This window comes from Oryzias latipes, chromosome 15 (assembly GCF_053564925.1).
Source record: "Oryzias latipes strain Hd-rR chromosome 15, Olatipes_Hd-rR_3.1".
Lineage (NCBI taxonomy): Eukaryota > Metazoa > Chordata > Actinopteri > Beloniformes > Adrianichthyidae > Oryzias > Oryzias latipes.
In genome coordinates, this window is record NC_136251.1 from 14,687,636 (window position 1) to 14,715,534 (window position 27,899).

Sequence of the window (27,899 nt, forward strand, 5' to 3'; positions counted from 1 at the left end):
TTTGACTTAAAGAAATTTATTTTTGTTGAGTACGTCACAGGAAGTTGATGGTCTTTCATGTAGGAAATCTGACATAAAAATGTGGACTCAGACTTCAGTTGCTCCTGTGGCAGACATGGATGAAGCTGATGAAGATTCTGCTGAGTTTTTACAGACCGAAGCTTCCCAGGAACCCTTTCGAACCTGAGAGCACACAAACATGAAAGTGTAAACTGTTGTGGTTCTGCCCTGGCAGATTGTGGGACATTTGTCATGAGGTGGGGCTACTACACCCACAGAAACAACTGTTTGGGTGGATTTGTAGGTCAAAAGGTTCCTTCTCCATAAATCTGCTCAGGAATGGCCGGAAGAACCTGACAGATCTTTCTGAAATTCTGCCCCTTCTTTTTGTGTCATGCCATTTCTTTCTGTCTTTAAAACTTACCTCCCTAAAATTTGCCCATTGTAGAAAGTGCGTCATCAAGACCAAAGCCCCCTTTTCCTTCCACCTTCGCTTGTGCTCCTCCTGCTTGTCCTTCCACCTTCACCCCTGCCTGTCCTCCTGGTTCCTTCTTTCCTTTCTGTCCGTCTTTCCCACTCAAAGCAGTCTTCACCGTTTGCTCCACCATTTGACCTGCAGAAAAGCACATGGTGAGCTCTGTCTGTCCTGTGTCAGTCAGTGAAAACATCTGCATAAGCATCAGAGCTACAGCATAGACTTCAGTCAAGTCGTCATCAAAACGGCAAAAGAACAGACCAAGTCAAGTTCTGGTCAGCGCATGATTTTTATTCATTTCATTTTTCCTAAATTCTTGTGCTGAATCACCACCTTCCAGCTGGATCACTAAAGGCAGTTGGATTTATATCATTAACCTTTAGTTTAACTATAGATCTGGACCTTCACGGTCACCTTCTCCAGTTCATGTGAAGAGATGCAACAATGTTCCCAGACCAGCAATCAAACGGAAACACTGAATCCATGGAGACAATTCTGAAACATCTCTGCTGGAGGCTAACTGGAGCCAAAAAGTGAAACAGTCTTAGAAGCTGACCAGAGTGAACTTGGCCCACCTTTAATATACCAATGTTTAAAAAGAAAAATTATAATGAGAAAAAAAAATGTTATTCACAATAATGACAGTGCAACAATAAATGCTTTAGAAAAATATTAGAAAATGACAAAAGAAAATCAGTTTTTATAAATTCATCAAAATCCATAAAACCCATCACTAGAATACCTCAGATAGCTAAAAAAGAATATAGAATTATGCAAAACATAGACCAATCTCAAAAATTAAAATAAAAAAATCAACATCTGAAGCTAAATTACCTGAAAAAGTTATCTCAAAAGAAGGTAAATAATCATATATTGTTACACCTTTCAAAAGTACAAAAAAAAAAAAAAAAATTTGGATCAGCTGAAGCAGACAGGAACTGAACACGTTTTTGTTTGACGCAGAAACACAGACAAAAAAACTGACAGGCTCACGCGAAAACTCACCTGCTTTCTTGCCGGCTTGTTCGACGACATCAGGATTTGATCCCACCATTGACTTGAGTTTATCCATGGCTGCTGAAGGATGTGTGCAGATTTGTGTGTGAGCAGTGAACAGCTCCCATTTTTATACTGTCGCTGTCTGATACTCCTCCTGCAGGAACCAGGTGTGGCTGCAGAGTCTGCAAACTGCCAAGGGAGGCACAACCCTGTTTGACTTGATATAGGTATGTTAGTGACTCATAAAAAATTTCATTTTGGACACACTTCTTTGTCACCTTGTGTGGCACTCACAATGGCTGGCGTGGCTCCTGTACCTTCTCTTTTAAACAATCCCAAAAAATTCTGAAGCAACACATTGCATTTTTCCAAAATTAAAATTAAAAATGTTCTCAACGAGCAATGTTCTGGCTTCAGGAATGCAGAAGGGGCACAAAAAGATTCTGTATTGAATACCAAAAAAATGACATTTAAAATCATGTGCAAAGAGCAGGATTGAAGTGAAGATTCATTGCCTACTGTGGTTTCACTAAGGAGAGCAAAGAAGAGAAGGAAGGTGACTAAAAAATGAAATTTAACTTTATTCAAATAGATATTTGTGGAAATAATATGGACTTTAATGTAGGAGAACTGTTTCTAAGAAAAGGGACATTTCCTCATAAAAATAAGTGCAAAGCAGCAGAAGGCATGATAGTGCTTTTCAACCTTGCTGCCATTCATAGAAACCATCTGTAACCACCAGGAGAATGTGGGGTTCAGTGTCTTTCTCAAGGACAACTTTGACTGATTGGTAGGTAAGGCGAGAGCTGAACTTGTGAGCTTCAAATCAGTGGTCGACCACTCTACCTCTGCACCACAGCCGCCCCAATGCAGCTTAGAGGAGCTAATGACTGTAAAAACAAAATAAATGGCTCAACCATTCTGGAAAATATAAATACAAACTTATTGTTGAGCTTTTCAATTTCACCAGCAAAAACCTTGAAGAGAGTTTAAAAATTCTTCTTCAGCCTTCTTTGCGTCGGTACACGTCAACAGACGTCTAAGGTTTTGTAGCCTCTCTATACATTTTACTAGTGATTGTCAATATGCTTTTTTCAAGGCTGTACCAGATTACCGGTACTATAAGTCAAATCCAGCCAATACCCGATATGAGTGGCCAAAATTAATTTGCAGTATAAGTATAAATGTTGGCATCACAGGGTTGCGGGAGCCTATCCCAGCTTCAGTTGGGTAAAGGCTGGGAACACCCTGGGCAGGTTGCCAGTCCGTCGCAGGGCCAAAACAAAAACAAATGACAAATAACGCACACTACACCACATCACATGCTACAAAGGCTAAATACTAAAAGTATACTAAACACGTAAATAACTATTTAGTATGATCTCAGTCTGCCCTAATCTGATATTGATGCCTGCTGAGAGCCCCAGGACCGTGACTACAATTCAGGTCCACGTGGATCTGTGAGAAGTCGGCTTCTGTTTGATGATTTCTACTTCCAGCTCCTCAGAATGGGGCTCATGAGAGAAGCATAAATAGAAAATTAACTCAAGCGTTTCAAAGAGAACAAACTTCAGAGAAAAACTGTTTCCATGATAGAGGGCTGCTGTTTTTGGCCTTTTGTTTCTTTTTTTTCTTGTTTTATTGAGTTGCAGAATTACTTTTTCACCTCCAACATTCCTTTAAAGCAGGTGCCGCTGAGATCTGATTGGCTAAGAAGCTGAGCTATCTGTGAGATATTTCAAAACAATAAACTAGTGGGGGGAACATAGGCGTGTTCAAAAACAGAAATAATTAGCATGGGTACCCAACAGCCAAAGAGCCTAAAGGGACAACTGTAGACTATCAATCAGTCGACATGTGATCTAAGATTAAAATGAATAAATTCCAACACCTTTTTTTCACATCTGAGCTGTTGTTTCATTGGTTTTTAATGCAACTGAAATTAAACTCAAACTCAAACATGACCTTCACAAAGATGGGAATTGAACAGCAGCAGCTTCTTCAGCACAAAAAGATACTGACTGACTGACTTTCTGAGCTGCTAACAGGGGAGAACACTTTTAAAGACAACGGGTTTGAACTGGCAAATTAATTCTGGGAGTTTTTATTTCTCTGATACTTTTGTGGTTGAGTTGACTCAGCCTGTCAGTCCACAAACACCTTCACTGTTTTACGTTCTAAAGCTCCAGGAGCTGTGATGTCTGTGTAGAGTCTCACATGGGGCCCAGATGGTGACCCAGACTAAAAGTGCCTCAGAAACCGTGTCACCTGGACCTCATGGTCCAACCAAACTTTTACAGTCATGAAAATAATTAAAAACAGCTCCAAAACCATCAGAATTTTGTACCTACTCAACAAATTCTATTTTAGCTGCATCAAAAACCTGTTTTCTATATGTAAGAACCTTTCACTTGTTCTGTCGGGCTGTTTCTGCAATGGTTCTGGTCTTGTGTTGAGAAGGTTTTTGGGCGTTCAGACAAACGGGTTGATAAAACGCGTTTGTCAGGAAACGCCTCAGTGGCTCTTGTTCTTGTAGTGTTTCTTTAAACTGGCAGCAAAAACCTGTTTGTGAAACAAGAAAGGATCATATGGTGTCTTAGTAATGGGATGGTACTTAATATTATAATATTTTAATTTTGTAAAAAAAAAACTTTGAGACCACAAATTGTAGTCTTTTTATTCCAAACAAAAATTCTAAAAGAAAGAAAAACTCTTTATGTTTAAATAAAATACTAATTTCAGAGATCTGCAGCTGCAGGTCATCAAACAGGAATGTTTCCTCAGACTCCCATGAATGGATTCATTTCATTATGCATTAGTGTTAAAGCCACAGATGCAAATAATATGTGCTGGAACACATTTCTTCTCGCTGGAACTAAAACAGTTGCAACACATCAACATACACTGAATGGCCATTTTATTGGACAAACTTTTCCAACTGCACATTAACACCAATTTCTAATTACCCAATCATATCACAGCAACTCGATGCATTTAGATATGTAGACATGGTCAAGACGATCTGCTACAGTTCAAACCGAGCATCAGAATGGGGAAAAAAGGTGACTGAAGTGACTTTGAATGTGGCCAGACGGGCTGGTCTGAGTATTTCAGAAACTGCTGAACTACTGGGATTTTCACCCACAACCATCTCTAGGGTTTACAGAGAATGGTCTGAAAAAGAGAAAATATCCAATGAGTGGCAGTTCTGTGGACAGAAATGTCTTGTTGGTGCCAGAGGTCAGAGGAGAATGGTCAGACTGGTTCCAGCTGATAGAAGGACAACAGTAACTCAAATAACCACTGGTTACAACTGAGGTCTGCATACTTTTGAGGTTGAAGAACATCTGTGAATGCACAACACGTCCAATCTTGAAGCAGATGGGCTACAGCAGCAGAAGACCACACCAGTGACACTCCTGTCAGCCAAGAACAGTGACTAAGGCTGCCATTTCGGTCGAGGTTTAGACCTCACCACAGTACGGAAACTGCACTAGTTAGAGTCTCTAATGACTTGTTATTGGCCTCAGAAAAGGGTCTACTTTCTATTCTTGTCCTATTGGACCTCAGTGCAGCCTTTGACACTATCGACCACAGTATTTTACTCCATAGACTAGAGCAGGACATAGGGATCAGAGGATCTGCTCTCCAGTGGTTTAAATCCTATCTGTCCGATAGGTATCAGTTCGTTAATGTAAATGGCCATTCCTCTCAGTGCACTCGAGTCAACTATGGAGTCCCACAGGGCTCAGTCTTGGGAACGATCCTGTTTACGCTTTATATGCTACCCCTAGGAAACATAATCAGGAAACACAGCATTAATTTTCATTGTTATGCCGACGATACGCAGTTGTATTTATCCATGAAGCCTGACCAGAATGACCAGATAGAGAAACTGAACGCCTGCATCAGTGACATCAAGACCTGGATGACAATTAATTACCTCCTCTTGAACCCAGAAAAAACTGAGGTCATTATACTTGGTCCTAAAAACCTCAGAGATACTCTGTCTGCTCAGAAAGTCTCCCTGGATGGCATAAGTATAGCCCCCAATTCCACAGTTAGAAACCTTGGGGTTTTACTTGACCAGGATTTATCATTTAAGGCTCACATATCTCAGGCGTGCAGAACTGCCTTTTTTCACCTGCGGAATATTGCTAAGATCAGAAATATACTTTCTAAGAGTGATGCTGAAAAACTCATCCATGCATTTGTTACGTCGAGGCTGGATTACTGTAACTCCTTGTTAGCAGCGTGTCCTAAGAGTTCCTTAAGAAGTCTCCAGCTTGTTCAGAACGCAGCAGCTAGATTGTTAGCTGGAACTAGCAGAAGAGATCACATCACTCCTGTGTTAGTTTCGCTCCATTGGCTCCCAGTTGATTCCAGAATCAAGTTCAAGATCCTCCTGTTAACCTATAAGGCCTTACATGGAATGGCCCCGTCCTATATTAAGGACCTCATAGTCCCTTACCATCCAATGAGAACACTTCGCTCGCAAAATGCAGGACTGCTTGTGGTTCCTAGAATTAGTAAAAGTACGGTTGGAGGTAGAGCGTTTAGTCACCAAGCCCCTGTCTTATGGAATAAACTCCCAGCTCATGTAAGAGAGGCCGACTCAGTTTCTACATTCAAAGCTAGACTGAAAACATTCCTCTTTGGACAGGCTTATTGTCAGACTAGTTAGTATTCAGAGATTATTTAACTTAATGTTAATTTGTTTAAATTAATAATAACTATTTCTTTTAAAAGGCTGCTAGAAGTTGAAGCTGGGGTAACTATGGTGCACTGGGGTTCTGTCCTCTTTCCTGTTTTTACTTCTACCCTTCCTCTCCTCTATTCTTGATCATAATTTATCATTTAGTTCTGGGGTTCTGTCCTCTTTCCTGTTTTTACTTCTACCCTTCCTCTCCTCTATTCTTGATCATAATTTATCATTTAGTTCTCCATGCCTCTGTTTGGTGCAGTGCGATTCATGTATTGTCCCTCTTTTCCTCTCCCCTCCTGGGGAGTGGGAGTGCTTCCAGACTCTAGTTGGCTCATCCGTGCTCCAGTTCCTGACCGTTTACCTCACCTTTGCTCCTGCTCCTACACCTGGCTGTGGATCCTGCCTCTGGCTCATCTCTGGCTCGTCTCTGCTCTGTACCTGACCGAGTACCTCGCCTCTGCTCCTGCTCCTACACCTGGCTGTGGTTCCTGTCTCCGGCTCGACTCGCGCCTTTGACTGTCCCCACAACCACGGCTGGATGAAGCTCGTCTGCTGGACTTTTATATATGTAGTTGTAGATTTAGATAAGTTAATTCTTCTCTAAGATTTCTGGTAAATCGCCTGTCCGTCCTGGGGGAGGATCCCTCCTTCATGTGGGCACCCCTGAGGTTTCTTCGTTTTTTCCGGAATCCGGTTTTTTTGGGAGTTTTTCCTTACCGCGAAGGGGGGTCTAAGGGCAGGGATGCCAGTATAGCTTAGTCAGTTTGTTAGTTCATTTTAGTATTTTTCTATTGAACTCTTTGTATTCGTGATCCTTTTGAGTTCATGTTTTACTTCGAAGCCCATCGAGACGACTGTTGTTGTGATTTTGGGCTATACAAATAAAATTGAATTGAATTGAATTTCACACAGGCTCACATTAGACAATAAAAGATTGGAGAAAATTGTCTGCTCTGATGAATCTCCATTTCTACTGCGACATTCAAATGGTAGGGTCAGAATTTGGCATCAACAACATGAAAGCATGGATCTATCCTTTCTTGTAGCAACAGTTCAGGTTGGTGGTGGGTGGTGGGGGATTATTTTTTAGAACACTTTGGGCCCCTTAGTACCATTTGAGCATGGTTACAACACCACAGCCTGTGCTTAAATTGCCTCCACAGTCACCAGATCTCAACCCAATAGATTTGCTCCAATTTCACAAAAACTTAAGTGTGATCGTCATACTTTTAAGAGATTTGTGGCTGAGTCAGAGCCAATAGCAGCTAGCACATATTTGACGCTGCTTGTGTCTCTGGGGTCAAGCCTTCTATTCAGCCACCCCTAAACAACACTCACAAGCAGAAATGGCTGCAGTGGGCCCCAACACACATAAAGACTCATTTCAAACAGTTCACTGATGTGTGCCATGCAACCCTGGATGGTCCAGCTAGATGGAGTAGTTGGCGGTTGGTGGATAGTCACTGTCATGTTTTGGGCTGGAATCATGGGGAGAAAGCTGGTCAATCCCTTTAGGGTCCCTGAAGGTGTGAAAATGACCTCTGAAAAGTATGTTACTGACTACTTTATTTCACTGTATAAGAAGAACCTAGCTTTCTGTAACAAAATCATCTTCATGTATGGCAATGCACCATCTCTTGGTGCAACGCATAACTCTGCATCATTGGCTGCTATAGGTATAACAGGATATAAACTGATGGTGTGCCCCCCATCCTCCCCTGATCTAAACCCTACTGAGAACCTTTGGAGCATCCTCAATCAAGCAAAATATCTGTGAGGCTGGGAGGCATTTCACATCCAAACAGCGGCTCTGTGAGACTATTTTTAAAGCAGAAACTCCAAAAGTTCAATGGATGCGAGAATTGTGAAACTGCCACAAAAGAAGGGGTCCTTTGTTGAAATGTAACCTTTTAAGATGTTTTTATTGGAATAGCTTTTGAGTTTAGTAATTACAACCTCCTAATGCAACACATTTTAAGTTCTTTGGAATTTATCAAGTATTGTGGAGCTCTGTCATTCGTAATGTTGTGGAACGGTGCGTTTTAAGGTTTTTATTAAAAAAAAATACTGTTATCTTTAGGAGTTTTTTCAATAACATTTAACATATACCCTGATGGTTAGTCACTTGAAAATTATGCTGAATTTCATTTGCATTGAGTATTCAAAAAATCATACAAAAATAGAATTTGCATTATTTGAAACACACTGTACAGTCAAAAGTTGCAGAAACTACAGGAGAGTTTCAGGTCCCAAGTTTTGAGAGTCCAGCAGCACCTGAATGCATCAGGAGAGCCCCACCCCTCGCAGAGAGCTGATGCCGTGCCCCGTTAATGGTTTTGTAAGAGCTAAAGTTTTCCTGGGTCCACTCAGACTGGGTGGATATCAGATTCGGATCAAGTACCTAAACAGGAACGGAACCAGATCTGTAGCGAGAAGAACCTAATCCAAGTCCTACAGAATTCCGGTGAGCGAGACTCTGAATGGTTGATTGTTTTTTTTCTGTTTTGACTAGGTGTCATGTGAATCTGAACTCTCTCTCCTTTTCTTTACTAAACATCACTTTTAAGCTGAATTTGATCTTACTTTTTCAGAAATGTCCTAATTCTATACAGAATATTATTCCATATGACATTATTTGGCAACTTCTTGGTGTAAGTTTTTTTTCTTTTTTAACTATGTAAATAAGCTTCCATTCAAATTTTCTGCTGTTCCTCGCCCGGCTTTCCTTTTACTCATTTACAAACACAACTTTTTCTCCTCACAGTTATATCATCTGGAACAACAAAGAGATTCTTTACAAACACAAATGTCTCTTCCTGGATTCCTGCTTTCCAAACAACATTAATTTTGGTTGATCAACTCTTCAACACAAAAGGTAATTTATTTTCTTACACTGACCAAAAATATAAACGCAGATCAGTTGTATCACACAGCACAATGCCACAGATGTCGCAAGTTTTGAGGGAGCGAGCAATTGGCATGCTGATAGCAGGAATGTCCACCAGAGCTGTTCTTGGGGAATTGAATGTCCATTTCTCCACCATAAGCCTTCTCCAAAGGCGTTTCCGAGAATTTGGCAGAACATCCAACCGGCCTCACAACCGCAGACCACATGTAACCACACCAGCCCAAGACCTCCACATCCAGCATATCCACCTCCAAGATCGTCTGAGACCAGCCACTTGGACAGCTGCTGAAACAATCGGTTTGCATAACCACAGAATTTCTGCACAAACTGTCAGAAACCGTGTCAGGGAAGCTCATCTGCATGCTCGTCGTCCTCATCGAGGTCTTGACCTCACTCCAGTTCGTCGTCGTAACCAACTTGAGAGGGCAAATGCTAAATTGCAATGGCGTCTGGCGTCTTGTCGGGCAGTGGAAGGAATACTTTGAGGATCTCCTCAATCCCACTGACACGCCTTCTTTTGAGGAAGTAGAAAATGAGGACTTTGGGGTGAGGCTGTCTATCACCCAAGCTGAAGTCGCTGAGGTAGTTAGTCAATGAGCTACTCAGTGGCAAGGTTCTTGGAGTGAATGAAGTCCTCTCTGAGTACCTCAAGTCTCTGGATTCTGTGGGAGTGTCTTGGCTGACACATCTCTGCAGCATCGCGTGGCAGTTGGGAACTGTACCACTGGACTGGCGGACAGAGGTGGTAGTTCCCCTTTTTAAGAAGGGGACCGGAGAGTGTGTTCCAACTACCAGGGAATCACACTTCTCTGCCTCCCTTGGAAAGTCTATGCCAGGGCACTGTAGAGAAGAGTCCGTCCGATGGTTGAACCTCAGATTCAGAAACAACAGTGGGGTTTCCCTCCTTGTCTTGAAACAGTAGACCAGCTCTACACCCTCTTTAGGGTGCTGGAGGGTTCGTGGGAGTTTCTTCACCATATGTGTTTCATAGATTTGGAAAAGGTGTTTTGACCGAATCCCTTGTGGTATCCTGTGGAGGGTGCTCTGGGAGTATGGGGTCCGAGGAGCCCTACTGAGGGCTGTCCGGTCTGTGTATGACCGGAGCAAGAGCTGTTCGCAGTCAGACCTGTGGATGTTGGACTCCGGCAGGGCTGCCCTTTGTCACCAGTTCTTTTCATAGTTTTTATGGACAGAATTTTTAGGCGCAGCCAGGGGCCGTAGGGGATCTGGTTTGGGGAACACAGGATTTCCTCTCTGCTCTTTGCAGATGATGTTTTGCTGTTGGCTTCATCAAGCCAGGACCTCCAGCGCGCATTGAGGCGGTTTACGGTCGAGTGTGAACCGGCTGGGATGCGGGTCAGCACCGCTAAATCTGAGGCCATGGTTCTTGACCGGAGAAAGGTAGTTTGCCATCTCTCGGTGGGTGGAGTGACCCTGCCCCAGGTGGAGGAGTTTAAATTTCTTGGGGTCTTTGTTTACGAATGAGGGAAGACCAGAGCCTGACATTGACAGGCGGATCGGAGCAGCATCCGTAGTTATTTGGTCGCTGTACTGGTCCGTTGTGGTAAAGAGAGAGCTGAGCCAGAAAGCGAAGCTCTCAATTTATTGGTCGAACTTTGTTCCAGTACTCACCCATCGTCATGAGCTGTGGGTCATAACCGAAAGAACAAGGTCCCAAAGACAAGCGGCTGAAATTAGCTTTCTCTGTAGGGTGGCTGGCGCTACCTTAGAGATAGGGTGAGAAGCTCTATCCCCCGCAGAGAGCTCTGAGTAAAACCACTCCTCCTCCACATCGAAAGGGGTCAGTTGAGGTGGCTCTGGCATCTAGTCCAGATGTCTCCTGGACGCCTCCCTGGGGAGGTGTTCCGGGCATGTCCCACTGGGCAAAGTCCCTGAGGCAGAGCAAGGATACGCTGAAGAGACTACGCCTCTTGGGTGGCCTGGGAACGCATCTGGGTCCCCCCAATAAAGCTTTCCCATAAAGATTTCCCCATTGTGGGATGAATAAAGTTATCTAATCTAATCCAATCTAATCTAATCTAATCTAATCTAATCTAATCTAATCTAATCTAATCTAATCTAATTTGAATTGAAATTGCTACTGCAACCTCACTTTGCCCATTCATAGAACTTGAACTTGACCCCGCCCCCCATCAAAACGGAAAAATGACAAAAAGGTTAGGTAAGAAAAATTTTGATCCAGAATGCAGCGTATTTAACCTAGGAAGTTGATCAGAGAGAGCAGACAGTGGTGTCTACTAGGCTAGCCTCCTGAAAACCTTCAAAACTGGATTATAAGGAAAGAACACAAAAAACGTTAAGAGACTGTTCATATGAGTCATTTAAGAGATTCTGTTCTTACAACTGAAGTTGACCATTTACCTAAGATTGTGCATGGATAACAGAAGCTTGATTTCTGTGAGCAACCCACAGAGATTTATTAGGTCATTGATTTTCTAAAATCTAAGATACTGTTACTACATATTTCCTGACTTTTTATGTAAAGAACCCAGAGAGGGTTGTATATTTTTTACTGATTGTCTTATTATATATTTGCTGATTATTAAAATTTTTTCTTCTTGGTGAAGAACTCAGAGAGGGTTATTTAATGTCAGATTTGGGTTATTAATATTTGTTATGTAAGGCTTTCAGTTTACATTTAGGCACCCCTGCAACTGTCACACTTTTTCTGTTTCAATCTGACCCCGGCCCCTGATCAGAGAATGGAAACATTGTGTGGCCCTCGCTGGAAAAAGTCTGGGGACCCCTGGCTTAGATCATCAAACTGATTTGTCTACGTGATGTGTATGTGTGTCTACAGATGGGGGGACAGGTCTCCATACCAGAGGGTGTCCACGTGGTGGTGGTGGGCGGAGGATTTGCAGGCATAGCAGCAGCACGGCAGCTGAAATCTCGGGGGGTTCCATTCACTCTGATCGACATGAAAGAGGCGTTTCATCACAACTTGGCTGCGCTCAGAGCATCCGTGCAGCCGGGTGCGAGGGAATTTGTGCTGAGTCACTGTTTGCAGAACACAAAGCGGGGCTGGAGCAGAGGGAGGAGCTCGGTCCTGAAGTGTTGTCTGGGGCCTGAGAGATGAAACTCCTGAACTGCTGAGTCATCATGTTGTGGAAGAAATAGTTTTTTGTAAAAGTTTGTCAGTTTGTTATTTTTAAATCTCCTGTTATGTTTTTTGTTATATCAACCCATTTTTAAATTTAAAAATAGTATAAAGTTTTTTCACTTTGAAACTTCTCCTGCTTGTCTTGTTTAGTTTAATCAGAATACAAAAAAAGGTTCAGTTACTCTATTTGTAATTCAGATCAAACAAACAGTGGTGTCACACAGAAAAGAACATGACAGGAGGGCAGGAGGGGTTGGACAGATCTAGATCATTTTTTAGCTGTGGCCATGCAGACATGCTTAGGGGGGCGTGTTCAGGCTGACTTTAGTTTCTTCCACCAGGCTTTGCTCAAAGGACCTTTATCCCGTTTGCTAAGACGTTTGGATCCAGCTTCGTTCAAGGCCGCGTGGAGCATGTGGACCCGGAGCGGCAGGCTGTGTTTCTGCAGGGTGGAAGGGTAAGGACAGCTGAGTGGGTGGGGGGGTGTTCACCTGCTGGTTCTGCTGCTGTGAGACGTGTGTTTGTGTGGCAGGAAATCCAGTATTCCCACCTCATCCTGTGCACCGGCACCAGTGGTACATTTCCTGGGAAGGTCAATGCAGTGTCATCGTTGGAAGCCAGCGTGCAGAAATACGAGGAACTGGTGGAACAGGTGAGTCCACCTGTGCTCGTCTGTTAGAGTGCTCTAGTGTGACACTCATTATCTCTGTATGCAGATCCAGGCAGCAGACTCGGTTCTGGTGATTGGGGGCGGGTCGACCGGTGTGGAGATGGCTGCTGAGATCAAGACGGAGTATCCAGAGAAGAAGGTCAGGAGGAGCTCAGCTTTGAGCCTTTCTCCACTTGTGTTTGCTCTCTGACTCCTTTTCTGCCTTTAGGTGGTTCTGATTAATTCCAGAATTGGACTGGCTGACCCAGTGATGATGCCTAGCATCAGACAGCAGGTCAAAGAGGTTCTTCTGGAGAAGGGGGTGGAGCTCCTGCTGGGTAAGAAGAGCTGTGTGTAGGGTGTGGTCTTCATGACAATTGGGGTGGGTTTAATGGTCATCTGAAGCACACCAAGCATCATTCCTGTTGCCATGGTTACCTCTTCCACCTCAAACTGCAGAAGAAAACGGAAAAGTACTGATGTTTTGACAGTTAGAGCAAAGTTGCGGCTTACTGCCAGCAGAGGGGGCGTCCCGGTACAGCCGCAGACAGGTGTGCTCCGGTCAGACTCATGGGGTTTAAATATTTTCAGGACAAAAAGTAAGCCGAATGTCGGAGCTGCAACTCAACAAGACCCAGAAGAACATGAAGGTGAGCACGGAAAGAGGCGAGACGCTGACCACAGACTTGATCATCTGCTGCACTGGACTCAAGATCAACTCTGCTGCCTATAGCTTGGGTCTCAGTGAGTATGCTGCACTTTCACTGACTGAACACATGAGGGCAGCAGCTGCTCTTTGTCCTCATCACAGATCTCTTAGATCAGTGTTTCTCAAACTTTTTCAGACCAAGGACCACTTAACCCATAACACAAACATTCACGGACCACCTAATTCTGAACTGCTCCCAAAACAACAGCTTTATCAATATCAAAGTCTCTACTCACTGACTGTCTTTTTTGCCATCTTAATGGGAAGAATGGTGCTGCTTTTTCTGGGCCATGAGTGAAGCAATGTCTGGCTCCAAACTGGAGAGTTTCAGTCTCATATCGTAGTCCACACTGATTCGGTTGCGCTGCCTTGTTTTCAGGCCAACAAGTGTGGAAAATCCAACTTCACAGTTGTAGGTAGTTGGAAACGGCATCAACAGTTTCAGAGCAGAGTCAGGACCAAAAGTCAGTCAAACCTTTCTCCCTGAAAGTTGTCTTCAGTGTCCCATCTGATGCAATGTCCACAAGGCTGTCAACCTCTCTTGGTGAAAGCTTGGAAGTTGATGTTGTTTGAAGGATGCAACTGTGCTCCCATCCACATCCTCCCCAGCAGCAAGGGGAAATCAGCGAGTGTTGGAAAACTGTCGAATTCTCTCCCATCAAGACGGCCACACCACAATTCCATCTTGAGGCGTGTAGCTTTAATTTTGTCCTGGACATTGAAGATGGTGACAGTCTTCCCTTGCAGTGCCACATTCAAAGTATTGAGAGTGCTGAAAATATCAGCCAAGTATGCCAACTTTGCAAGCCACTGGAAATCATGCATTCTGTCGTACAGTTCATCACTGTGGTGCAGGAATAACATTACCTCATCTCGCAGTTTAAACAGACGGGTGAGGACTTTTCCACACGACAATCAGCGAACTTCAGTGTGAAAAAGGAGTTTTGTGTGTTCACTTCCCATTTCTTCACACACAGCTTTAAAAAGACGCGAGTTGAGTGGTTTTGCTTTGATCTTTTTAACTATTTTCACACTCTCATCCAGTACTGATTTTATTCACTGTGGCATTTTTTTCACAGCCAGTTTTTCACGGTGGATGCAACAGTGTGTTGCTGCTGCAGATGGCGCTACTGCTCGAATGCGCGCTACTACAGGCCTTTCTGTTTTCCAGTCATTGCGGTTGCACCGTCGGTGCGAATCCCGACACATCTTGACCAGTCCAAGTTAGTCTTCACAATGAAATCATTGAGTGAATGAAAAATTGCTTCTCCTGTTGTGTTGGTTGGTAAGGAACGACAAAAGAGAAACTCATCATGCAATCCACCGGCATAAATGTATCTTACAAAACACAACAGATTTGCTTCATTCCCCAGGTCGATAGATTCATCCAACTGTAGTGAGAAAAACTGACTTTGGTGTAAATGTGTCACCAACTGATTTCCGACATTTTCAGCGTTAGCTTTTATGCGCTGCTGGACAGTGTCATTGGACAGAGGAATCCTGTTAATTTCGTCGAAATATGTTTCTTCAGTTCATCGCGTTTTCTTTCAAAAAATCCAATATGTTTCCCCTGGTACTCCTTGTGCTTATTTTCTAGATGCCTCTTCAATTTTGCAGGTTTCATAGCCTCGTTAGCTAATGTTTCATAGCACAAAACACAGTGTGGTTTGGGATCCTCCTCCTCTCCAGTCCAAAAAAACCCGAACTGTATGTAGTCACTGTGATATTTTCGTTTCACCTTAGCGATGGATTTTTCACGCTGATGGCGAGTTTCACAGCTTTGTGACGGGGTCTCTTTTGATGACTTTGACATCTTCCTGGGACTCCATAGCGTTGTTAAACTCGTAGCACCTTTACAGTTGTGTCAGATGTTTCATCTGAGTTTCTTTTAAGCGACCCTGTCCTAAGCCACTGATCCATATTTTAAGTTGACGTTCAACTCCAAGGCAGACTAACTTTCCCGGTTGCCGCCGTGCCGCCTCACGGACCATTAGGGGGCGCTCACGGACCACCAGTGGTCCGTGGACCACTCTTTGAGAAAGGCTGTCTTAGATGTTAGCATTAAACAGCTATTTGTTGCCTGATGGACCTGAGCCTTATGCCCAGGTGTGACAGCTGCAGGTGAATCTTGCTGTTTCTGCAGTGAGCAGCATGGCTGACAGTGGAGCTCTGAGGGTAAACCAGTATCTGCAGGTCCATGGATTCTCCAACATCTTTGCTGTGGGTGACTGCAGTGACACACAAAAGCCCAAGACAGCGTACCTCGCTGGGCTCCAGGCTGCTGTTGCCGTCACCAACATCCTCAACAGTCTAAGGGGGGCAGAGCTCAAAGTGTACAGCACAGGTGTGTACCAGCAGTCTCACAGTTCATGCTCGCAGCTCTCCCCCTGACAGTGTTCTGGTTGCCAGGTAATGTCACCATGCTGGTGGCGATTGGCAGGAATGACGGCGTGGGTCAGTTCAACGGTTACAGGCTGCCTCGCTTCCTCGTGACCCTGGGGAAAAGCCGCGACCTGCTGTTGTGGAAGAGCTGGAAGGAAATGCAACAGACCCAGCCCTGACCTCCAGAACCCAGCTAAAACAGATATGACCTAGCTAAAACTTGCAGAACCCAACTTTAACTTGCAGAACCTAGAATCTGTAGAACCCAGCTACAACCTGTAGAATCCAGCTATAACCCGACAAAAATATTGTAGCGACCTGGGGGTAAGCCCCGCCTTCAGCCCCTTAGACTCATGGGAAGTGGGGAATCATAGATGAAAACCATCAGTGAGAGGACTGGAAGCAGAAATGAAGTCCATGCTATTAGGCTCTTTGAGGTGTGTTAAATTAAATAGGAGTTGATATTGAAAGGGAATTTATACTCTGCTGCCTATTTCTTCCTCTCTGAGACTTATTTGGGTTTTGTAGTGTATGGGGCATGGACTGCTCTCCAATGTAGCCACTTACTTAGCAGCTTGGTTATAGTGATGTACCAGCTAGGTTGTTACAATATTTTTACCTTTGAGATGAAGGAGGTCTCTTTACATTCCTTCTGTTATTCTTTAATAATATTTAACATTGAACCTTTAATATTCAACATGTAACAATTAGTTTTTTTCTCTGGTTGGCGCCATGTCCTTTCATATAAAGAAGAAACCAATTTCATATTTTTTTGTTTATTAGCAGAAGGAGGTGTTTGTTTGGAGGTGTTTGTTTTGCCCCATTCCACCATTTTAACAGCACCCCTTTAGTATACACATGCACGCACACACCAGGAGGAAGATAGTCACGTCTGGCCCTGTCTCCCGTCTTGATCTGAGTGAGATGGGCCCTGAACGGAGCATTCAATATAATAAAGTACACTCCAGGAAACAGTCATCCAACTCGCCTGCACATTGACTTTGTACAAACATAGGTGGTAGATGTTTTTTTGCATGCGCAAATACTATGTATGCCTGTCTATGTGCACAAGAAAATACCAACTGGCACGATTTAAAAATAAGTCCTCTATAAATACTGTTAATTTGCATAGATTTATTTGATACTTGTAATTAGTTGTGTGGATACCATGTGATGGTGCGTGTATGAGCACCAAAGCATGCAATTTATGACACTCATCTGATCTCATGACTTTGTATTATCATCTGTCGTCCTGTTCGAGCAGCTGAAACTCAATAAAGTTCAGCATCAGTTACAAAAAAGGTTTTATATTAACACATTTGAAGGACTGTTAAACAACCCTAACTGTAAAAGCAAAACATGTCCATTACAATCTGTGTGTTCATTTGGTGGACAGGACTTAAAAAAGGCAATTCTCCAAGCTCCGTAGGATGATCTGAAGTTGTAGATCTTCCTGTTGTTCATGCATCAGATCCATAAAAATGTTTTTTCCCATCAGTTCCAATCATGAGGCATTTTTAGGGTTCATCTTCTTCTTCCAGATCTAACTCAAACACTTTGACTGTAAACATCTGATTCTCGCACGTCACTGCCAGTAATTTATGCTTAGAATAAACCTTTTTTTTTACTGTCCTAAGATGAAGTGGCGTAAAATCACACATGCATACTCACTATGCATCTAACCCTTACTGTACCATGGTATTTAAACTCCCACTCCAATCATCTTTTGATCTATTGTAAAAGCATTTCCAGTGGTCTTTCTATTATGAGTGATGATTTCAGTAACACAGGATTAACTTTAAGGTGTAGTGTACAGTTCCACTTAATTTAATTTGAAATTTTGCTGTGGTTTTTTGTGAATATTAATTATTTGTTGTTTTGAGTTTTTCACGTGGAGCTGTACCTGCTTAAGATGCCCTAAAAGACGCCTAAAAGAAAAGTTGTTACCAGACTGAAAGCTCTCCAAGAGGGTTGTACCACTACCTGGACTCAAAGGGGGTTGGGACGGGTTCAAAAGGATTTATTTTTGGACTAAATATCTGTGCTCTTAGCTGTGATAGCCTGGTCCATCACATATGATTATGGGGGTTTTAGCTAAAATAAAAAACAGGGTTGTAACATAGTTACATAGTGTCTGCAGAGCAGCAGGAATTCATTAGAAATGTACCCTTTGAATTGTGTGCAAGACTGTTGGAGTAAGCCTGTCCCCACAACCTGACATTCATATGTTTACACACTCTCACACTAAACCCCAAACTAGCATTACCTGTGCAACAAAAATGGCAAGCAGTATTGGAGCTTTCCAGCTGTGAAGTTTTGATCCATAAAAATAAAGATGTACATGGATCTATTTGTCTGCAAGTGGATGCATCGGAATGGAGCGGAACAAAGAGCCTGTGGCTTTCCAACTGTAGCACCTAAATCACCGCTACAAGCTTTTTCCAATGGCAGTTTTTCACTCTGTCCTGATTTACAACAAATTTGTTTTGTTTTTTTCCTTTTTAATTTGTTCCGTCCAACAGCCGAGCAAACAGATAAGGGCTGAAGGCCTTTTGTGTTGGACAGGTTTTGCTATCACAAAAAGAGGTTATATATCTTCAAAAGAGTGTAAATTTGTATAAACCGCTTTTTTTTTTTTTTTTTTTTTTTAATTGTTACATTTAGTGTGTGGGTGGAGGAAGAGGCGAAGAATGTGAGGAGAGAGTGGAAGGGAATAAAAGGAAAAGAGGTGGAGAATGTGGGGGATTTGAAAAAGTTATTATTTTAAGCTGTGTAACAATTATACCAGATCTGCTGGAAAGACAAATTTTACTTTCAAAGGTGAAATTCTGACACAAAGATGAGGGGAAGATATCTGCCCATTAATACACTGTGGGTTAGGAGGAGGGATGAAGCAGACAGGGAGCAGTGTGGCAGTGTGCACGTGCAAGTGGGGGTGGAGATGCATGTGAACCGTGTGTTCATAAGGGGAACCAGATCCTTCAGCCCGACCTGGAGAGTGGGGGAAAGACCCCCAGGCAAGGAGCTCCCCTAGCCGGGGGGGGGGGGGGGGGGGGGGGGGGGGGGGGGGGCGCGCCCCCCACCCAGCCAGTCACAGAGGCCGGCGCCGAAAGGCATAGGCGAGTCCGGCGTCTGGGCCCCCAGGCCACAGGACAGGCGTGATTAGCCGTAGCAGGCGGCAGCCATAGGGGCCACCGGGCGCTGTACACATGAACCCATGAGACGCCCACCACCGAGCCAGCGCCCCGTCTCCCCCAGCCAGCCCCGGCACCCGACCCAAGCAATCCAGATATCACTAAGCAACCACTGCCCCCCCCCCCCCCACGACCCTCCCCACCCGCCATATTATCCAACCCCTCCTCCCATACCCCCCTCATGCCCTCCCTGCACTCTGCGATGAAGAGGGAGAGCCCCAGAGGAACCCGGTGAGCCAGCCCCCAGTTCTGTCCCCACCCATGCACTCTCGCACACATATGCTCACAATCTTCTTGATGCCCCTAACCCCCCGCCACCACGCAGTAACCCCCTCTGGCCGATCGACCCCCCAGCGCTGTATGCCTGACCACCACTGCAGCCGACAGGATACCCACAAACCTGGCCGCCCTGAGAGGACCAGGCGGGTGAAGACCGACCGCCCCTCCCCGACCCCATCTATGTATGGTGGTGCGGGTGAACTGTGTGTGTGCTGCCGGTTAAATAGGAGTTCTCCAGTGTGGCGGGCCCCAATTCGAACATAGATTATATTCGATATAATATTCGAAAAAAATAAATTCTCAGAAATCCAGTTTAGATCTTATTTTCTTAATATACTGCATGAACATGCTAAAAACACCAAAAAATGGAATTTTCATTTGGACATGGCGTCGAAGACCATGATTAACCAAAATGAAGTAGGACAGCACACCAAGTAGTTTGCTCTGCCCACCTCAACAACATACCGAAAATGGGCGATTTGGTAGGAGAAACTTAGAGTTATTTTGAGTCCATCCACCTGCCAATAGAAGAAACTCACCCATAAAAAGCACAAAATTTAGCCCTGACAAAATCTATATTAATGATTTTTAAAAATCAAATTACAGGTAAGATTTACTAACCTCATCCAATGTGAAGGGTTGTGTTTGTGAGGGCAGTAAAATCTTTGCCATACCAAATATGCCAATGACGTTCATACCAGATCGGTCGAAGCCCAGGTTAACAATGATCGCCATCAGTGCTCTACACCAACAGGGTGTCGGTGGGAATTGGACTTCTGTGGGTCTAAGAAAGAGAGGGGGAAGGCACATTGGTAGGGAAAGAGAGAAGAGGAAAGTCACAAGCGTTAGACTGAGAGTAGGAACTTTTAATGTTGGAACTATGACAGGAAAAGATAGAGTTAGTTGACACGACATACAGTGTCTAGGAGACCGGGTGGAAAGGTAGCACAGATAAAAGCTTAGGAGCAGGGGTAACGTTGTTCTATCATGGTGGAGATGGGAAGAGAAATGGAGGAGTTATCTCAATAGAGGAGTTTGTTAGGAGTATTTTGGAGTAAAAAGAGAGTGAGAGTGTTTTCAGTGAGCGTTAGATGGTGGTATGTAAGATGACTCTGGTGATGAAGATGATGAAGATGAAGAAAGAAAGAAAGAAAGAAAGAAAGAAAGAAAGAAAGAAAGAAAGAAAGAAAGAAAGAAAGAAAGAAAGAAAGAAAGAAAGAAAGAAAGAAAGAAAGAAAGAAAGAAAGAAAGAAAGAAAGAAAGAAAGAAAGAAAGAAAGAAAGAAAGAAAAGGATAAGACACAGTAGAGGAAAAACTGGTGCAAGCCAAAAAAGGAAGAATGTTGCATAACTTTTAAGAAGCAGTTGAAAAAGGCTCTGGGTTGTCAGAACTTACTCCCAGATGCCTGGATAATTAAAGCTAATGTGATCAGGGAGACTGGTAGGAGTGTATTTGGTGTGTGATCAGGAAACAAAGTTGATGAGGAGAGTTGGTGATGGAATGAGGAGGTGCAGGAGTGTATATGGACACTGAGAGGACCGAGGAGAGCAGACAGGAGTACAAGGAGATGCAGTGTAAGATGAAAGTTGAGGTCTCAAAGGTCAAGCAAGGGGCTGACCTGTACAGATGAGCAAGGCAGAAAGACCGAGATGGGAAGGACATTTAGCAGGTTAGGGTGATTAAGAATAAGGATAAAAATGTATTGACAGATGTCAGTAGTGTAATGGAAGATGGGGTTAATACTTTGATATTAGTGAATGAAGGAATGAGAGAACAAAGAGTAGAAGAGCAGGTGACTGTTTTGGAGCAGGAAGTAAAAAAAATGAAGAAGGGTGAAGTGAGGGAGGGGATTGAAGAGGATGAAGGCACTTGGTCCTGGTGATATACAGTACCTGTTGAGGTATTGAGGTGTCTGGGAGAGATGGCAGTGGATTTTTTGACCGGGTTGTTCAAGAGGTGGTGAGAAGGTTCCTGAGGAATGGAGGAGACGTGTGATGGTGCTTATGTTTAAGAATAAGGGAGATGTGCAGAGTTGTGGCAACTACAAATGAATAAAGCTGATGAGCCATAAAATGCAGGTATGGGAAAGAGTAGTTAAAGCTAGACTAAGAGCAGAAGCGAACATTTGTGAGCAGCAGTATGGTTTCATGCCAAGAAATAGCACTATGCAATATTTGCTTCGAGGATGTTGATTGAGAAGTACAGAGAAGGTGAGAGAGAGCTACACTGTCTTTGTAGATCAGGAGAAAGCTTATGACAGGGTGCTGTGAGAGGAATTGTGGGATTGTATGAGGACAGCTGGAGTTGCGGATAAGTATGTTAGCCCTTGTGCTATCCAAGGCCCTTTAACATTGGGAGTGGGGTCATCTAGACCCCACTAGACAGTGCACTGAACCTTTTTTCTTCAATGATATGTGATCTTCACTGGTGTCCATGGATTACATAAAATCCTCTTCACCTTTATCCACCTTTGTCATGGTAGGGATAACACGTCAATGTAAGGGTGGGGTCATTTTGACCCCACAAGATACCACAAGGATTAGAGCAGTGAGTTGTGAGACAGTGGTGAGGTGTGCTGTAAAGGTGACAGAGGGGTTTAAGGTGGAGGTGAGATTACATCATTGATCAGCTCTGAGCCACTTTCTGTTTGCAATGGTTTTGGACAGAATCACCATGGACTGCAATGTTTGTAGACGATATTGTGACTTCTACCAAGAGCAGGGAACAAGTGGAGGAGAGGCCAGAGACGTGTGTGTGTGTGTGGGGGGGGGTCTTGCAGGATGGAGATGTAGACCAGGTCAAGACAGAGGAAAGGATTCTGATGGCCCAGAACACAGTAGGATAGGAAAGAGAATCACACAGATAAATTAAAGTCAATGATCCATAATCAGAGGTATATCGACCCGCATGTGCAAAGAGTGGGTGCCTGCTCACCTCTTCTGGTGGCGTCCGAGTAGGAAGACACTGTTGGCTCCGCCCATCTTCTCATTAGATTTTTTGCTAGACGATATCAAAGAAAGGCTAAGAAATTGCTTCCAGGACTGGAGAACTTTTCAAATTTCAGGAAACATGGACACATAAACAGATGAAGTGCTCATCATTCAATCACAGGAGCCTCAGAAGGAAGCCCTGCCATCTCTTATTTCTAGGAGCTTCTACCTCCGTAACCCTTGTGCTATCCTAAGCACTTTAACATTGGGAGTTGGGTCATCTAGACCCACTAGACAGTGCGCTGAACCTTTTTTCTTCAATGATTTGTGATCTTCACTGGTGTCCATGGATTACATGAAATCTTTCCACCTTTACCCACCTTTGTCATGGTTGGCATAACACGTCAAAGTAAGGGTGGGGTCATCTAAGATAGCACAAGGGTTAAGGGTCAGGGTTCGCTTCCTTACCTAACTGTCTGTTGTCATGGCAACATAGTCCTTTTGCACAGATTTGGTTCACAGAAAGCATCTCTCCCTGATGACAGGCAGAGTTATGAAAGCTGTGTCGATTCTTGCAGAAATATGATGCCTGAATTTTGTTAAAAAGGGGCTCTCCATCCTCTTAAATGTCTCACGCCAAGCAACCAACAATTCTTGTTTTCCCAGCTGGGTTGATGTCTGCAAAGCCATCTGTGAACGTCTCCACAGCTGTAAATGTGTTTGAATGTTTGTGCATGTGTGATTGAATCATTAGAAGGGTGGGGGTCATTCAAAAATGAGACATGCTTCACCCTTTAACACAGTTTTGTAACAGTGACTTGACATTAAAAAATGCTGTCACAGCAATTCAACTAAACATTAAAGTGTAGAGGTCCTCATGTAGGACCAGAAGCCGTTAAGATCCATGTACAGAACCTTCTGATCAGTTCTGATCAGCACACCGTGGTTCAGAGCTTGGTTCTTTGCTGTTAACTTCAGGGGAGTTTCAGGTCCAAAGTTTCGAGAATCCTGCAGCACCTGAACCTCAGACTGAGTGGATTTCCGATTCGAATCAAGTATTTAAAACAGGAGCAGAACCAAATCTGCAGCGAAAAGAACTTCATAGAAATCCTGCAAAATCCAGGTGAGCGAGACTCTGATTGGATTACTGTTTTTTTCACGATGAACTAAGTTTAGGTCCGATTATCTCATCTCGGTAAAAAGTTTGCATAGACAGTACCGGAACCGGAGACCTGGTTTCCGCTGCAGTTGCAGCTCGGGTTCTGATGATCCTGAATGAGCCTCGGCGCTTTTGGAGCGGAACGTTTGTTAAAATCAGTTCTAAAGCGAACATGGCTTCAGCTGCAGAACTTCAGTTGTCAAACACTGTCATGTGTAAAAGCGACATCAAAAGTCTGAGAATTCTGATGTCACTTCCGCTCCGACAGAGCTGTTTAAAAGGAGACCATACGAACCGCAGGAAAACCTGAACCGAGTATTTGCTGAGGAGAACCAACCAAGTGAGTCCAAACCAGCAGACAACCCTTTGACTTCCGTTTTGAAGCGCCTTCAAAATCAAAACAAACGAGAGGCGACACAGTTTACATCCATCACAGAGGAACGTTTTTTTTTCTTTTCTAAATTTTGTATTGTGTTTATGGGGTGTGTCCGAATTCCCTCACTACTTCAAGCATTATATATTTTGTGTTGCTGTTTGAAACCGCAATGCCAAAATCCAGTATACTAGAAATTTCCCAGAAGCCTTTGCAAAAAACCAGTGTGCATTAATGCTCTCTAAATTGGCGAATATGGACCACAATGCATTGCATTTAAACAAATTTTCATGTAAAAAGATGTTTTTGGGAAATCAGTGATGAGAAATTATGGAAGGAATTCGGACATATCCACTGCTAAAGTTGCGACCAGAATGGGCGTGGCCAATCTCAAAATGCTCAATGAGTGTGTTCTAGCAGCTTGCAGGTGTATTTGTATTTCTGCTGAAAGAAATCTGCTTAGATCATCAAACTGATTTGTGTACATGCTGTGTCTGTGTGTCCACAGATGGGGGGACAGGTCTCGCTACCAGAGGGTGTCCACGTGGTGGTGGTGGGCGGAGGATTCGGCGGCATAGCGGCGGCCCAGCAGCTGAAGTCTGAGGGGGTTCCATTCACTCTGATCGACATGAGAGAGGCGTTTCACCACAACGTGGCTGGGCTCAGAGCATCCGTGCAGCCGGGTGCGAGGGAATTTGTGCTGAGTCACTGTTTGCAGAACACAAAGCGGGGCTGGAGCAGAGGGAGGAGCTCAGTCCTGAGGTGTTGTCTGGGGCCTGAGAGAGGAAACTCCTGAACTGCTGAGTCATCATGTTGCGGAAGAAATAGTTTTTTGTTAAAGTTTGTCAGTTATTTTCAAACGTCGCGTTAAGTTCTTTGTTATATCGACCTATTTTGAAATTGAAAAATAGTTTTATTCCACTTTGAAACTACTGCGTTTAGAGTAATCAGCAAACAAAAAAGATTCAGTTACTCTATTTGTAATTCAAATCAAGTGCTGTTCCTCTGAAATAAACATAACAGGAGGGTTAAAGTCCCACTCCAACTTAGCTATAGTCAAAGTGTTTCAAGTGTTTTTTTTTATTATGACTAAGCAGTTCTTTGCCAAAATAAAAAAAACTATAATTTTTTAGGACATTTTCTGCAGAGTGGTGGTAGTTCATCAGAAATTCACCTCTGATTTGTGGGTGGGACTGTTGGCATAGACGTCAGCCTTCCTGATTTCCAGGCATCCCTTATATTCTCTCCCGCTAACCTACAGCCCTCACAACCTTAGAGGGTCAACAAGAATGGTGAACAATATTGGCGTTATCCAGCTGCACAGTTCGAGCCAGATGTCAGCTAAGACAAGGAAAATGAAGATGTTCTCGTATCTTTTATCTGCTAGTAGATGCAAAAGAATGGAGTTGAGCAGGCAGACTTATATTTGCTTCTACTCCATCGCGATTTGAATAAAGAAATACTCAGAAACGCAGTTTTACTCCTATATTATTTTATATTTGTCCATCATGAAAAAAATGTTATAAGAGCATGTTAAAAAACACCAAAAGCATGGTTTTCCTTGGAGTGGGTCTTTTAGATTGTTCTAGGTCATTTTTCAGCTGTGGCCATGCAGACATGCTCAGGGGGGGGCGTGTTCCGGCTGACCTTTGCTTCTTCCACCAGGCTTTGCTCAAAGGACCTTTATCCCGTTTGCTAAGACGTTTGGATCCAGCTTTGTTCAGGGCCGTGTAGAGAATGTGGACCCGGACCGGCAGACGGTGATTCTGCAGGGTGGAAGGGTAAGGACAGCTGAGCGGGGGGGGCATTTCACCTGCTGGTTCTGCTGCTGTGAGACGTGTGTTTGTGTGGCAGGAAATCCAGTATTCCCACCTCATCCTGTGCACTGGCACCGACGGTCCGTTTCCCGGGAAGTTCAATGCAGTGTCATCGTTGGAAGCCAGCGTGCAGAAATATGAGGAACTGGTGGAACAGGTGAGTCCACCTGTGCTCGTCTGTTAGAGTGCTCTAGTGTGACACTCATTATCTCTGTATGCAGATCCAGGCGGCAGACTCGGTTCTGGTGATTGGGGGCGGGTCGACCGGTGTGGAGATGGCTGCTGAGATCAAGACGGAGTATCCAGAGAAGAAGGTCAGGAGGAGCTCAGCTTTGAGCCTTTCTCCACTTGTGTTTGTTCTCTGACTCCTTTTCTGCCTTTAGGTGGTTCTAATACACTCCAGAATTGGACTGGCTGACCCAGAGCTGACTTCTAGCGTCAGACAGCAGGCAAAAGATGTTCTTCTGGAGAAGGGGGTGGAGCTCCTGCTGGGTAAGAAGAGCTGTGTGTAGGGTGTGGTCTTCATGACAATTGGGGTGGGTTTAATGGTCATCTGAAGCTCACCAAGCATCATTCCTGTTGCCATGGTTACCTTTTCCACCTCAAACTGCAGAAGAAAACTGAAAAGTACTGATGTTTTGACAGTTAGAGCAGAGTTGCGGCTTACTGCCAGCAGAGGGGGCGTGCCGGTACAGCCGCAGACAGGTGTGCTCCGGTCAGGCTCATGGGGTTTAATGTTTCAGGACAAAAAGTAAGTCGAATGTCGGAGCTGCAGCTCAACAAGACCCAGAAGAACATGAAGGTGAGCACGGAAAGAGGCGAGACGCTAACCACAGACTTGATCATCTGCTGCACTGGACTCAAGATCAACTCTGCTGCCTATAGCTTGGGTCTCAGTGAGTATGCTGCATTTTCACTGACTGAACACATGAGGGCAGCAGCTGCTCTTGGTCCTCATCACAGATCAATTAGATGTTTGCAATAAACAGCTATTTGTTGCCTGGTGGACCTGAGCCTTATGCCCAGGTGTGAGAGCTGCAGGTGAATCTTGCTGTTTTTGCAGAGGACAGCATAGATGACAGTGGAGCTCTGAGGGTAAACCAGTATCTGCAGGTCCATGGATTCTCCAACATCTTTGCTGTGGGTGACTGCAGTGGCACACAAAAGCCCAAGACAGCGTACGTCGCCGGGCTCCAGGCTGCTGTTGCCGTCACCAACATCCTCAACAGTCTGAGGGGGGCAGAGCTCAAAGTGTACAGCACAGGTGTGTACCAGCAGTCTCACAGTTCATGCTCGTAGTTCTCCTGACAGTGTTCTGGTTGCCAGGTAATGTCACCATGCTGCTGGCAATGGGCCGGAATGACGGAGTGGGTCAGTTCAACGGTTACAGGCTGCCTCGCTTCCTCGTGACCCTGGGGAAAAGCCGTGACCTGCTGCTGTGGAAGAGCTGGAAGGAAATGCAACAGACCCAGCCCTGACCTTCAGAACCCAGCCATAACAGGCAGAACCAAGCTTTCACATACAGAACTCAGCTACAGCATGTAGAAACCAAGTTATTACCTGCGGAACTCGGTTTTAACCTGTAGAACCCAGCTAAAACTTGCAGAATGCAGCTATAACCAGCAGATCCAAGCTACAACCTGCAGAATCCTACTTTAACATGAAGGACTCAGCTACAGCATGTAGAAACCAAGTTATAACATGTAGAACCCAGCTAAAATTCGCAGAACGCAGCTTTATCCTGCAGAATCCAGCCATCTCCCAACAATACGTTATGTGAAAATGTAGGAATTCTCTTTAAGTTTCTTTAATAATCATTTTAATATTTAACACTTAACACCTAGTTTTATTCCACTGTTGGTTTCATTTTTTCGTTTATTTGAAAATGAAGCAAATTTCACAATTTCTGTTTTCTATGAACCCCCCTCTTGATGTCACAAATAAAAATAATGAAATTGTCTTTGAACATCTCTCAATGTCAAACATTTTTTACATGGTTTTTCATGTCAATAATATGTCAAAGTATTTAGCTTTAACATGTTCATTGGTTTCCAACTTTCAGCTTAAAAACGGAATTTTATTAAATTGAAATATAATTTTTTAAAGATATTTTTGTGTATATGAGTCTGATCCAAATAGTCCCCACATGCAGCTTTAGCTGAATCATTTAGCAACAAACTTGATTTGGACTCCATT

The 27,899-nt window shown here is 43.9% G+C and overlaps 3 protein-coding genes across 7 annotated transcripts; 2 read left to right on the plus strand and 1 right to left on the minus strand.

The window, feature by feature from the left end:
* On the minus strand, positions 1-23,737 carry LOC111948738 (uncharacterized). 2 transcript variants are annotated; one of them, XM_078931478.1, is made up of 7 exons: positions 23,574-23,737; positions 22,359-22,424; positions 21,317-21,395; positions 20,046-20,208; positions 1,481-1,663; positions 425-613; positions 1-183 (listed from the first exon to the last, which is right to left on the minus strand). In XM_078931478.1, exons 2-6 carry the CDS (start codon positions 22,411-22,413, stop codon positions 590-592), a joined length of 504 nt encoding a protein of 167 aa, XP_078787604.1. In that variant the 5' UTR covers positions 22,414-22,424; positions 23,574-23,737; the 3' UTR covers positions 1-183; positions 425-589. The 2 variants fall into 2 exon arrangements, with proteins under 2 accessions (XP_078787604.1, XP_023818861.1); XM_023963093.2 differs by lacking the exon at positions 23,574-23,737 and adding an exon at positions 22,823-22,917.
* On the plus strand, positions 8,509-17,252 carry LOC101167643 (ferroptosis suppressor protein 1-like). 2 transcript variants are annotated; one of them, XM_020709381.3, is made up of 10 exons: positions 8,509-8,643; positions 8,944-9,054; positions 11,909-12,083; positions 12,553-12,668; positions 12,744-12,863; positions 12,928-13,020; positions 13,090-13,198; positions 13,452-13,604; positions 15,713-15,913; positions 15,979-17,252. In XM_020709381.3, the coding sequence occupies exons 3-10, from the start codon at positions 11,909-11,911 to the stop codon at positions 16,128-16,130; spliced, it is 1,119 nt and encodes a 372-aa protein (XP_020565040.1). In that variant the 5' UTR covers positions 8,509-8,643; positions 8,944-9,054; the 3' UTR covers positions 16,131-17,252. The 2 variants fall into 2 exon arrangements, with proteins under 2 accessions (XP_020565040.1, XP_078787603.1); XM_078931477.1 differs by lacking the exon at positions 8,509-8,643 and adding an exon at positions 8,786-8,830.
* On the plus strand, positions 13,464-27,669 carry LOC101167894 (ferroptosis suppressor protein 1). 3 transcript variants are annotated; one of them, XM_078931475.1, is made up of 10 exons: positions 23,378-23,477; positions 23,782-23,853; positions 24,395-24,569; positions 25,552-25,667; positions 25,741-25,860; positions 25,925-26,017; positions 26,087-26,195; positions 26,447-26,599; positions 26,767-26,967; positions 27,030-27,669. In XM_078931475.1, the coding sequence occupies exons 3-10, from the start codon at positions 24,395-24,397 to the stop codon at positions 27,179-27,181; spliced, it is 1,119 nt and encodes a 372-aa protein (XP_078787601.1). In that variant the 5' UTR covers positions 23,378-23,477; positions 23,782-23,853; the 3' UTR covers positions 27,182-27,669. The 3 variants fall into 3 exon arrangements, with proteins under 3 accessions (XP_023818860.1, XP_011482528.1, XP_078787601.1); XM_023963092.2 differs by lacking the exons at positions 23,378-23,477; positions 23,782-23,853 and adding an exon at positions 13,464-13,604; XM_011484226.3 differs by lacking the exon at positions 23,782-23,853 and having other exon boundaries at positions 23,377-23,477.
* The last annotated feature ends 230 nt before the right edge of the window (positions 27,670-27,899 follow it).

What these genes read in the sequence shown, in the direction of transcription:
- LOC101167643 (XM_020709381.3), top strand. Translation starts at nt 11,909, where the DNA reads ATGGGGGGACAGGTCTCCATACCAGAGGGTGTCCACGTGGTGGTGGTG. An exon ending in TGTTTCTGCAGGGTGGAAGG is followed by an intron (nt 12,669 to 12,743) that starts GTAAGGACAGCT and finishes TTTGTGTGGCAG; the next exon opens with GAAATCCAGTATTCCCACCT. An exon ending in ACGAGGAACTGGTGGAACAG is followed by an intron (nt 12,864 to 12,927) that starts GTGAGTCCACCT and finishes CTCTGTATGCAG; the next exon opens with ATCCAGGCAGCAGACTCGGT.
- LOC111948738 (XM_023963093.2), bottom strand. Translation starts at nt 22,883, where the DNA reads ATGCTTTCTGTGAACCAAATCTGTGCAAAAGGACTATGTTGCCATGAC. An exon ending in CTCGGACGCCACCAGAAGAG is followed by an intron (nt 21,396 to 22,358) that starts GTGAGCAGGCAC and finishes TCCATTCCTCAG; the next exon opens with GAACCTTCTCACCACCTCTT. An exon ending in AACCCTTCACATTGGATGAG is followed by an intron (nt 1,664 to 20,045) that starts GTTAGTAAATCT and finishes CTCCCTTGGCAG; the next exon opens with TTTGCAGACTCTGCAGCCAC.
- LOC101167894 (XM_023963092.2), top strand. Translation starts at nt 24,395, where the DNA reads ATGGGGGGACAGGTCTCGCTACCAGAGGGTGTCCACGTGGTGGTGGTG. An exon ending in GGGGGTGGAGCTCCTGCTGG is followed by an intron (nt 26,196 to 26,446) that starts GTAAGAAGAGCT and finishes TTAATGTTTCAG; the next exon opens with GACAAAAAGTAAGTCGAATG. An exon ending in TGCCTATAGCTTGGGTCTCA is followed by an intron (nt 26,600 to 26,766) that starts GTGAGTATGCTG and finishes CTGTTTTTGCAG; the next exon opens with AGGACAGCATAGATGACAGT.